Source organism: Scardinius erythrophthalmus, assembly GCF_964197995.2.
Source record: "Scardinius erythrophthalmus genome assembly, chromosome: 25".
Taxonomy (NCBI): domain Eukaryota; kingdom Metazoa; phylum Chordata; class Actinopteri; order Cypriniformes; family Leuciscidae; genus Scardinius; species Scardinius erythrophthalmus.
The window spans coordinates 4,752,689-4,765,481 of NC_138245.1; the positions used below are offsets into that span (position 1 = coordinate 4,752,689).

General features: G+C 43.4%; 1 protein-coding gene across 2 annotated transcripts in view; it reads left to right on the forward strand.

Moving 5' to 3' along the window:
- The window catches only part of cpne5b (copine Vb), a 207,456-nt gene that overhangs the window by 160,636 nt on the left and 34,027 nt on the right, over positions 1-12,793 (forward strand). For both annotated transcript variants that reach the window (XM_081358377.1, XM_081358378.1), the window contains 3 exons: positions 5,168-5,349; positions 5,683-5,810; positions 7,326-7,428. In XM_081358377.1, the coding sequence (XP_081214503.1) occupies positions 5,168-5,349; positions 5,683-5,810; positions 7,326-7,428 (413 nt within the window). The remainder of the gene's footprint in view (positions 1-5,167; positions 5,350-5,682; positions 5,811-7,325; positions 7,429-12,793) is intronic.

Below are 12,793 nucleotides of genomic sequence, written 5' to 3' on the forward strand. Positions count from 1 at the left end.
GCCATTATTTAACGCCCAAAAAACCTTAAACTAGACACAAATTTGCGCTGCTCTTGGTAGATTGCATTGGTCATTATGGAAATGATTCGCTGCGTCTATGTTCTTTAATTTGCATGTCGTCAGTAGATCACGCGCTGAACTTTCCTCTCTCATTTGTGCTTTTTTGGTATTGCGTAGTAATAGTAAATAGTAAATCTGGCCCCATGTCTTCACCATTATAATCAGTAAATCTGTCTACCCTGAATGTGGTGCGACATCATTTAGTGTGGGGAAACGAGGAAGCAATTCCTACTGAAAGGGCAGATGCCATAGATTGTGCAGGGGGCGCATAAAACTTAGCTACGCCAGTGAACAGGACAAGACAGCATCTTTACCATCAAGAACCCTCATAAGTGAAAGATTTGGAGTGCTTTATCTAAGCAGCATCTTTTTAAGTGGTATTTGGGCATGCAAATAGTACTCTGCAAATGAGACATGATTCAGAATTGATAACACTAGAGTTTGATGTTAGTATGTTGCTAAGCTTACTGCGCAATACTCTAATAAGCTTAAAAATACACAGAAAACAACAATATTGGATAAAATTATACATTTTTAATTACTCTGGTAATTAAATGAACCTCTGGATGGAGCAGGCTGATAGACCCTTTACATGCAATCTGCTAGCAATCACATCACTTACTACAATGCAAAAGCTTAGCCTCAACATTTTTGCTTGCTTAAAGGTATAGTTCACCCAAAAATGTAAATTACCCCATGATTTACTCACCCTCAAGCCTTTCTAGGTGTATATGACATTCTTCTTTCAAATGAATACAATCGGAGTTATATAAAAAAAAATGTCCTGGCTCTTCCAAGCTTTATAATGGCAGTGAATGGAGGATGAGATTTTGAAGCCCAAAACAGTGCATCCATCCATGATAAAAGTAAATCCACACGACTCCAGGGGGTTAATAAAGGCCTTCTGAAGCGAAGCAATGCGTTTGTATAAGAAAAATATCTGTATTTCCATCCATCCATCCATCTTCTTCCGCTTATCTGGGGCCGGGTCACGGGGGCAGCAGTCTAAGCAGGGATGCCCAGACTTCCCTCTCCCTAGACACTTCCTCCAGCTCTTCCGGAGGGACACCGAGGCGTTCCCAGGCCAGCCGGGAGACATAGTCCCTCCAGCGTGTCCTAGGTCTTCCCCGGGGTCTCCTCCCAGTGGGACATGCCCGGAACACCTTCCCGGGAAGGCGTCCAGGAGGCATCCAGAAAAGATGCCCGAGCCACCTCAGCTGGCCCCTCTCAATGTGGAGGAGCAGCGGCTATACTCTAAGCTCCTCCCAAGTGACCGAGCTTCTCACCCTATCTCTAAGGGATCGCCCAGCCACCCTGCGGAGAAAGCTCATTTCGGCCGTCTGTATCCTGGATCTTGTCCTTTCGGTCATGACCCACAGCTCATGACCATAGGTAAGAGTAGGAATGTAGATTGACTGGTAAATCGAGAGCTTCGCCTTGCGGCTCAGCTCCTTCTTCACCACGACAGACCGGTACAGCGACCGCATTACTGCAGAAGCTGCACCGATCCGTCTGTCAATCTCCCGTTCCATCCTTCCCTCACTCGTGAACAAGACCCCAAGATACTTGAACTCCTCCACTTGAGGCAGGAATTCTCCACCAACCTGAAGCGGGCAAACCACCCTTTTCCGACTTGAGCCATGGCCTCGGATTTGGAGGTGCTGATTCTCATCCCAGCCGCTTCACACTCGGCTGCAAACCGTCCCAGTGCATGCTGAAGGTCCTGGTCTGATGGGGCCAACACAACAACATCATCCAAAAAGAGCAGAGATGAAATCGTGTGGTCCCCAAACCTGACCCCCTCCGGCCCCTGGCTGCGCCTAGAAATTCTGTCCATAAAAATTATGAACAGAACCGGCGACAAAGGTCAGCCCTGACGGAGTCCAACATGCACCGGGAACAAGTCTGACTTACTGCCGGCAATGCGAACCAAGCTCCTGCTCCGGTCGTACAGGGACCGGATAGCCCTTAGCAAAGGGCCCCGAACCCCATACTCCCAGATCACCCTCCACAAGATGCCACATTCAGGGTATAGAGCTGGTCCAGTGTTCCACGACCGGGACGAAAACCACACTGTTCCTCCTGAATCCGAGGTTCTACTATCGGCCGGATTCTCCTCTCCAGTACCCTGGCATAGACTTTTCCGGGAAGGCTGAGAAGTGTGATCCCCCTATAGTTGGAGCACACCCTCCGGTCCCCCTTCTTAAAAAGAGGGACCACCACCCCGGTCTGCCAGTCCAAAGGTACTGTCCCCGACTGCCACGCGATGCTGCAGAGGCGTGTCAGCCAAGACAGCCCCACAACATCCAGAGACTTGAGGTACTCAGGGCGGATCTCATCCACCCCCGGTGCCTTGCCACCGAGGAGTTTCTTGACTACCTCGGTGACTTCAGCTTGGGTGATGGATGAGTCCGTCTCCGAGCCCTCAGCCTCTGCTTCCTCAATGGAAGACGTGACGGCGGGATTGAGGAGATCCTCGAAGTATTCCTTCCACCGTCTGGTGAAATCCCCAGTCGAGGTCAACAGCTGCCCACCTCCACTGTAAACAGCGTTGGTAGGGCACTGCTTCCTCCTCCTGAGGCGCCGGACGGTTTGCCAGAATCTCTTCGAGGCCGACCGATAGTCCTTCTCCATGGCCTCACCGAACTCCTCCCAGGCCCAAGTTTTTGCCTCCACAACCACCCGGGCTGCAGTCCCCTTGGCCCGTCGGTACCCGCCAGCTGCCTCAGGAGTCCCACAAGCCAGCCAGGCCCGATAGGACTCCTTCTTCAGCTTGACGGCATCCCTTACTTCCGGTGTCCACCACCGGGTTCGGGGATTGCCGCCTCGACAGGCACCGGAGACCTTACGGCCACAGCTCCGAGTGTCCGCGTTGACAATGGAGGTGGAGAACATGGTCCACTCGGACTCAATATCTCCAGACTCCCTTGGGATCTGGTCGAAGCTCTGTCGGAGGTTGGAGTTGAAGATCTCTCTGACAGGGGATTCGGCCAAACGTTCCCAACAGACCCTCACAGTACGTTTGGGTCTGCCGAGTCTGTCCAGCTTCCTCCCCCGCCATCGGATCCAAACACCAACAGGTGGTGATCAGTTGACAGCTCCGCCCCTCTCTTCACCCGAGTGTCCAAGATATACGGCCGGAGGTCAGATGAAACAACCACAAAATCGATCATCGACCTCCGGCCTAGGGTGTCCTGGTGCCATGTGCACTGATGGACACCGTTATGCTTGAACATGGTGTTCGTTATGGACAAGCTGTAACTAGCACAGAAGTCCAATAACAGAACACCACTCGGGTTCAGATCAGGGGGGCCGTTCCTCCTAATCACGCCCCTCCAGGTGTCACTGTCGCTGCCCACGTGGGCGTTGAAGTCCCCCAGTAGAACGACGGAGTCCCCAGTCGGAGCACTTTCCAGCACCCCTCCCAGAGACTCCAAGAAGGCCGGGTACTCTGCACTGTCGTTTGTGCCTACAGGCCAAAGACCTATCCCCGACCCAAAGGCGCAGGGAAGCGACCCTCTCGTTCACCGGGTTGAACTCCAACACATGGCGGCTGAGCTGGGGGGCTATAAGCAAACCCACACCAGCCCGCCGAGTCTCACCATGGGCAACTCCAGAGTGGTGAAGAGTCCATCCTCTCTCGAGGAGTGTGGTTCCAGAGCCCAAGCCGTGCATAGAGGTGATCCCAACCATCTCTAGTCAGAATCTCTGAACCTCACGCACAATCTCAGGCTCCTTCCCCGCCAGAGAGGTGGCGTTCCATGTCCCTAGAGCTAGATTCCGTGTCCAGGGATCAGGTTGTCTAGGCCCCCGCCTTCGACTGCCGCCCGATCCACTTAGCACCGGCCCCTTACGGTCCCTCCTGCAGGTGGTGGGTCCACGGGAGGGTGGCCCCATGTTGCTCCTTCAGGCTGAGCCCGGCCGGACCCCATGGGGGGAGGCCCGACCACCAGGCACTCGCATACGAGCCCCAACCCCGGGCCTGGCTCCAGGGTGGGGCTCCGGCTGCGCCATGCCGGGCGACGTCACGGTCCTCGAATTTACAGACATCATAAGGATTTTTGATTTTTGATTTTCCTATATCTGTATTTATCAACTAAAATAACTAGCTTCCGGCAGACGGCCTATGCAAGTCGACTTACGCCACAAGAGTAACACTTGATGCGATGTATGACGTAGGATGTAGGAGTAGCGTAAGCTTTGAACAAACAAACAGAGCTGGGCGACAAACTCAAGCTCTTCCGACATTTTTCTTTAAAAATTAACGTTTTAGACTTCTAATTCATGACTGGTGTTTTTTTTGCATCTCTGCGCTTCCGCGTTCATCATTACGTTGTGCGTCAGGTCAAGTGTTACTCTTTCGCCGTAAATCGATGCGTACGGCCGTCTGTTGGAAGCTAGTTATTTTAGTTGATAAAGTTATAAATATGGATATTTTTCTTACACAAACGCATCACTTCACTTCATAAGGCCTTTATTAACCCGCCAGAGCTGTGTGGATTTACTTTATCATGGATGGATGCACTTTTTTGGGCTTCAAAGGGGCTTTACCTAGGAATGCTTGAGGGTGAGTAAATCATTGGGTAATTTTCGTTTTTGGGTGAACTATCCCTTTAACATTTACATAGTATTGTTCAGTGTTCGCTCCCTCAGCTCCACCTGTCTAGATCTGCTATGGGATTTATGTATACCTATTATACAGCAGCGGCATGCCTTACATGCTCACAGCAACATGTATGTGTGTTTATTGGCAGTAGCAAGTCTATTCTTGCTATACAATTAACAATTAAAATTGTCATAGCCATTAACATACCTTAACTAGTTGTGTTGATAAACTGATTAAACTGTTTAGCAATAGCTTTTATTATTTGATGAAATATATAAGCTTATTTACTATGCTTTACTATCAGAATTTCCATTGCCTTATCAGCCATCCTGAATTTGTGTTTTATTTTTATTTTAGCTGACAGGTTTTGTAACAAATGTGTTAACAATTGAATATGAAGAGTATTATGAATTTTTTTACACACTTGAAAAATGTTCTCAATTTGTTTTTCTAATATGTTTGTAGTAATAAACATCTTTTTGTTTGCCGTTTAATTTCCAGGTAACCCATCCCAGTCCACGTCTCTCCATTACATGAACCCCTACCAGATGAACGCCTACGCCCTGGCTCTGAAGGCAGTGGGAGAAATCATCCAGGACTACGACAGTGACAAGATGTTCCCTGCGCTGGGGTTTGGAGCCAAGCTGCCCCCCGACGGACGGGTGTCTCATGAGTTCCCCCTGGTGAGTGAGCTCATGTTCAACTTCCTTTTGTCCCAAACTCCCTGTGATTTGTCTAAAAAAAGTTTTTTTTGATGCAAGACTCTCAATGTCTTCCTGTTTTTCTCACTTTCTCGGTTGTAAACTTGAGAGCGTGAGATGCTGTTGTGCTAGTGCTTTCAAAGCGGTTCAATGTTGCTGAGACAAGACTGTGTGGGAGATGTCTATAATTGGCAACGTCTGCTGTCATATTGATTGACACAATCCATGTTTTCTCTCCTCAGCATTGTTTTCTGTTGATCTGCTGTTGGCTTAAAATGAAGGCACACACGTGAACCATTGATTCCTGTCTTTCAGAATGGAAATATCGAAAATCCCTACTGTAATGGTATTGAGGGGATATTGGAGGCGTACCATCAGAGTCTAAAGACCGTCCAGCTTTACGGACCTACTAACTTTGCTCCTGTTGTAAATCACGTGGCCAGGTAAATTTCTCCAAAATCCTTGAAAATACACAATCATTTTTAATATCAGCTTATATTGTCAGTGTGTTCATGAACCTTTTTTTGGGTAACTAAAAGTAAGATATTATTGGTTTGATGCCAGGTTCGAAAGATGAGGAATTTTTTTGTTTTTGTTTTTTTTATTAGTTTTAATCCTCCTTTTTCAGTTTAGCATAAGTTTTAGTAGTTTTTTGTATGTGCTTTTGTAATTTTTTTTTGTTCTAAAATCTAGTTTTAAAATCTATTGAAATACCTTTCTAAATATTTCTATTTATCTTACATTTATTTTGATTTGTTTTTAGTTTTAGTTTGATTTATTTCAGTTAATTCCATGACAACATTTCTAATTTTTGTTTGAGTTTTTCCAAGTTTGTTTTATTTATCTAATATTTATATTATATCGAGTCGGGACTCAAACTCTGGTCAGCTGAAGGTCAGCTGTGCCATGTCAGACCGCTTCTCATAAGGCTCACCCTGACAACATGGGTTTTTAAGATTGATAAACGATTACATTTTGTACCCGCCAGTCCTGAATATGTGGTTACTGTCTTGAGTAAAAGCATCTAAACACAGCACAAATTGATATTTATTTAGCACTCCTCCACTAGCTAACCTTGGCTTTGACCGCTCTTGTGTCATTTCAAAATTCAAAAGCGATTCCCGTTGTTTTTGTTGCCATGTAAAATGTCAGCCTGTTTGCATTTTGCATACAAATGAAAGATCGCCCAGATTTAGTGGAATGCAATGCAAATGTTATTTACTGCATGAATAGCAAAATTGATCTTGGTTTAGATTTTCAAGTGCATGGCATATATGAACAACAGACACATCATGAATCAGAATAAGAAAAACTGTTTGCCTGTGCACTTTCTCTATGGATCATATCCTTGAAGACACTTGAGATGATTTCCTCGGCTTCAGCTTGAATGACTCTCTGATATTCTCTAAACGATGGTTGTGTCTGTCCACAAAAGCCAAACTCTCAGGTTTGAGCCCATACGCTGCTTGTGTTAGCCCAAAAACTGACAAAAGAAAGTTGCTGACATGGAGCAAGCTTGTTATCCCATTGTAAAGCTCACAGCATAGGTGTCATAACAGAATGACTCAGTACTGACTGCAGCTATTTTTTAATCATTATTGATAGGATAGTGGGTGTATTTCCAGAAAAAGCAGACAAAGTAATTGTCTGAAGACATCTCCACCCCCTCCCTCGTGTCACAGCATCACACAACCAAATCATTTTCCATCTGATTACACCGCATCCACTGTGGTAATTAAAAATGCCATCTTCCGCAGATTTGAATTAGACTTTCTAAATTGAAGCATGATACACCTCCTCAGGCTCTAGCTCAGAACTGGCGGAGGCAAAGGTTTATTTAAACAAACAAAGCAGAACATGGTGAAATGAGTTTGAGAAAACCAGGAAAAGGAGAATGTAGCAGAAAGAAAAATGAGCAGTCTTGAAGTGTGTATTGTTTTTTTTTCTTGTCTCTGAAGTTACGCAGCTGCTGTCCAGGACGGCTCGCAATATTTCGTGCTCCTCATCATCACAGACGGGGTCATATCAGATATGTCACAGACCAAAGAGGCCATCGTGAATGTAAGTATGACCACTAAAAGAGGACAAGTGTCCCAACAGGATGGGTTGGAGAGGGTACAGACCTTACTTTTCAGGCTTCTTCCTAACTGAAATGAAACCTCATAAGTGAAGTGACTGCAACTTCACACGCTTCATGAAAAAATCTGTTCTCTCGAAGGAGCGCTCAGCTAACAATTGATTCCAATGGAGTTTTGCATTAGCATGTCGCTAAGCATAGTGCTTCAAAAAGCATAAGAAACACAAGTAGAGGATACATATTCAATAAGATAATCAATTTCTTTCGTCCCACATCTTAGGAAGTTGTGTTGAAAAATTTGAATTTTTATTTTATTTTTTGGCTATTGCAAAGCCCGTCTACGGAAAGCCTGTTCACTCCAACGCCCTATTAAGTCCTATTGGTTGTAGTTGTAGTTCCACTGGGGGCGCTCGCCATGAGTGCAAAATTAATGGGAGTCAATGGGGCTAGACGGCTAAATGTGTCTCTTTCACCCGATTGCCGTTGAGAAATCTCAGATTTTATTGTAGGTTTTGCAAGTTCAAAATGGGTTATAGATCGAAAGTTGAATGAACAAGTACTTATGTCCTTTCGATTTCTTACAGGTTGAGTTGTTGTTGCCCATAACACGCTAGCATTCTGCTAATGACGTCAGCATTCTGACGTCATTGACATTTTCAAAGACTTTTTAAAGCAAATAAGTGACTCTAAAAAATCTAACACCAAGCAATGTGTAATTTCTTTGCATCCCCTTTCGAAAACAACATTTAAATTACTAGACAAAAAATTATATCCTAAGAAAAGTGGATTTTGAGCGGTATAGCTCCATAGACCTCCATTCATTCTGCACTGGTCATGTGAGCGCCCTCATATGGAACAAGAGTGAAACTGCAACCGGAAGTTTATTGAGTGGCACTTCTCCCCTCATTAGACTTTCTCTGGCTAGTGCCTCCATGGATTACATGGAGAGGGCGGGGTTTATGAGCTATACTGCAGCCAGCCACCAGGGGGCGATCCAAATGCTGTGGCTTCACTTTTCACAACATGTGCGCCGCCCACTTTTCCAGCTGCGTTGGTTCCGGAAGTATTTTTTCCATTCAGTTTTCCCATAGGGATTGATTAATCATATCATTACAAAGTTTTATTTTAAGCAAAAAAGTATTTTAAAATTGGGCAAAAAGACTACAATCCCATGCATCACTGTGAATAACAATTAAATTAAAAAACGTAAAAATATGAAATAATTAATTCAAAGTTGTTCTATAGAAACAATATAATTTAAGTTTGTTGCGTAGTATAGATATATATATATATATATATATATATACACACACACACAAATACTTAAGTATTTAAAAGTTTGAAAGCATAGGGAGACTGACTCTTACATCATTCACTGTGCTTCAAGGGAGTGGGAGGAGCTAAGAGCTCTTTTGGCGTAATTTGCTTGTTGCTACTCTCTGATTGGTAGAACTTTCTGTACAGCATCATGGGTAATGTAGTTTTTCACCATGAATTCAGCTGTTAATCATGATTAGTAAATAAAATAAGTTCAACAAAAGCAATTAACAACCTCTGAGTTCACAGTAGGTAGGAGTTTTTACTTCCAAAACCCGACTGTTTCACTCCATCAAACTTGTCACAATGCATTCTGGGATTTATAAATGGAATGCTTCCTTAAAATTTGTCCTAAACAAAGTATTTTAGGAGGAAGCGCACCTATTATGTGTCAAAATTCTGCCTACAAAGGCGCATTGCTAGGTTTCGCATCAGAGCACGTTTTGTATTAGGTCCTCTTCTCCAGTGTGCTTAAAGCATCGGCGGTGGTTGATATGGGGTTTTTATGATCTTATTATAGATGATATATTGTTATAATCTATTAAGGCTGCATGTATGTCACATGCAAAGTGGATGACTCACGATGTATTGAGGTCATCATTTATGCTGAAAAGGTCAATCTCGTCTCCAGTGGTGTATGTCATGTCATTTATCCAACCAATGAACAGGCCCGATTTCCCAGCAGACTGGATTTAAAGGGAATTTGCGACTGTTAGTCAGATTTGTAGAACAGCCACACCTTCCTTTTAAGATCTTGCCTGCTGCTCTTTCCCCAACGGCCTGCATCTGCCAAGACGACTCACATTTCTGCTTGTGTGTGACATTTAAGACCTGAACGCAAGGTAAAAAAAAAATGGCCTATGGTGAAAGCTATTTTTGTTTGTGTGTTCAAAGGACTTTTTTTTTTTTTATCTAAATCAGAGTATTTGAATTTGAAACAAGACATTTTAATTGACATGTAATGAAATAATTAAATATGACGGATGTTACGCTGCGGTACGGATCTGATTAATGGTTTCAGGAGGTGTTGAATCAGAAACAGGAGATATCAGCATAGAAAAAGACTAATCTAATCATGAAGGGGGCTGCATCTCTTAATCAAATGAAAAGGTCATGTGGTCTTGGGTATGTGATTAGCCATGTGTGCATCAATCCTATAATTACTATATTGAAATGTGAAAATTGTTAACTATTTATATATTTTAATCCTCACTGGGAAGGTTCACCCACATGAAAAAAAACAACAACAACTGTCATAATATTATATTCCAACATTCCAATATTCATATATTCCAACATTCAAACATAACTTTCTTTCTACTGGGAACCACAAAGAAAGATTCTTATTCATAGTGTTAGATTTTGGTGTATTTGGCCGAGCAGTCGTTTGGGTGGCTCGCCAATGTATTAGATTTCTCCAATACATACATAAAATAAGTAAGCTTGACCAGAGTTCTTGTGGGGAGAAGAATTTATTGAAGGTTTGTAGTGTAGCAGTCCTTCAGCAGCGATGTTATCATGTCGCCCTTCAACAATCTTAACCCAAAATTCTGTCTGTGTGACTGAACTTTATACATGAAGACAAAAGGGCTAAAAACAAAGGAAAACTGTTAGGACCTCCCACAGGAGATCGATCTAACTTGCTAATCCACTCTGAGCAATGCGGATTCTTTTTATTCATTCACACCAATCAGTTTCATTTGGCACACACCTTTGCAGACACAGACAGAGTGGATTACATCTGATACACAGTCACAGTGTAAATGAATCTGATGACTGAAAATACAAAATCTTTCAATCCCTCATCTGATCATTTTTGATCACAAAACAAACTTCATTTTTCATTGCAGGACACTACTGTGTTTATCAGTGGCTGTAGGTTTATGTCTTTGTCCTCAGGCGACAAGATAGAGCCTAAAAACCCTAGTCCCGCCATATCTGGACTCTGATAAACACTACTGCCGTCTATCCCTCGTCTCTAGGCATATGTTTCAAATCCCAATGGCTCACGTCGGTCCACTCATCTTTTCTCTGCACCTTAACTGCTTCATCAGTTACCATGAGATCTGAAGGCTTTCCCTCCTGGATTCTAATGGTGAAAATTGATTCTTGGCATTGTGTCCTACCAGGCTGAGTCTTTCATCAGTTTGGGCAAGGCTGTCAGATGTTAGGTTTTCATTGGACATGGGCCGGCCTGTGACATGTTCAAAAGGGCATAGTCCAATTTCCTTGTGGTTATCCTTACTGCATTGCTTGTCATTATGCAGTTTTGTATTTAGCTTCCGTTACTGATTGCATTTGTTTTCTGGATGCTTCATTTTCAATCAGTTTACATGGCAAAACTTGCTGAAGTTGTCTTAATGCCGCTGTATGTGCACCTCTCTCCTTTACGGCTTGTATAACAGCACCTTCTACTAGGACATCATCTTTGGCTTCAGTTGTTGAGACTTCTGTGTATGCTTTTACCTTTGGGGTGGTGTTTTCATTTGTCATTTTTGCATACACATGGATTCCATCAGTTGTCTGATGAGATGTCACTAGTTGGTGCTGCAGAGAGAGGCTCTTCAGTTTCCCTGCGGCTCAACAGCATTTAGCAGAATCTGTTTTTGTTTGGCTGTCAAATGCTAAAACCTCCTCAACAGGTTGTCCTCGTCATCGCTTTGATGTTTTAAACTCAGCTTGCAATCACGAACCCAATGTCCTTCTTCGTTGCAATACCTGCATCTTCCTTGAGTTTTTGACTGTCTATTATCTTCATTTTCTTTATGCTCATTCCAGATTGTCCTGTTGTTGTATGACATTGTCTTCGATCGCAATGCTCTGAGTTTGACTTCATGTGTTCTTTCAATCTTTGCAGACCACTCAACAATCTGATTAAAAGATTTTCCAACACTGTCCCAGTCATCATATTGGATTTTGAGGGCTTTTGAAACTTCAGGTTTCAGTCCATTTACAAAAGCAGTTTTCAGAGGCATGCTAGTGTTCTTGTCAAGATCCTCACTGTCATTTAAACCAGCATGTTCCAACCAAATTTGTGTGAAGCGTTCTTCAAACTCTGCAACACTTTCTCCAGTCTTCTGCATGCATGAGGTAATTCTAGCCCAATTAACCTCTGCTGGTTTCAGTTCAAACAAGAATGTTCGTATAGCTTCCCATCCAGCCTCAATGTTTTCTTGAGACTCGCCTACCCTGTTTTCAACACTTTCAGTTAGCCTCTTTTGGTCTTTGTCCCTTAAGTTCACATTAACAATCATCACACCATCTACTGGATGTAAATTGTAGATTTTCTGTAAGCGTTGAAGAAATTGCCAAGCTTTCCTTGGTTGCTTGTACACGTCTGGCAATTCTTTTGACCATTTGTCAACTTGCTCTGGGGAAGCTGGTTGGTATGTTCTATGTGGAACATATTTCTTAATTGTTCTTTTCACGATGCGAGTTCGTCTTTCGCCTTCCTCCTCATACTCCTCCTCATTGTCAACTTCAATTTCAGTCCTTCTGTTCTTGACAATTACAGAAGCGAGTCTAACCTTTTTGTTTTTCTTGGTGACATGAGCATATGTCCCAGATTCAACATCACTGTCATCAGGGTTCCAAGTCGAGCTGCTGTCACTTTCCTCTAGCAGGTAATGACGTTGTTGATCCTCAATCTTCTTGAGGTCTTTAAATGGGTAGATTGACTCTTTCTCTATCTTGCTGCTAGATTTCATGGGATTTTTTCATCCAGAACCGTCTTTTGATTCCAGTTGTGTGGATAGCAACTTTAACCCTCTGGGGTCTGGGGTGTTTTTGGGGTCCTTGAAGATGTTCTGACATGCCCTGACATTTGTGCTTTTTTCAGTTGCTTATAAACATATCAATGGCAAAGGTGTAAATTCACTCTATATAGCACAAACAGGACTTCCATAATATGTGAGCCACATGTATGTACATGTTTTCATTTTTGAGAGAATAATGTTTATGCATGGTTATCGAAAAAACTAAAAATTAAAGTTTCTGAAATAAGGCCACAAAACACATACTAAATATGTGGCA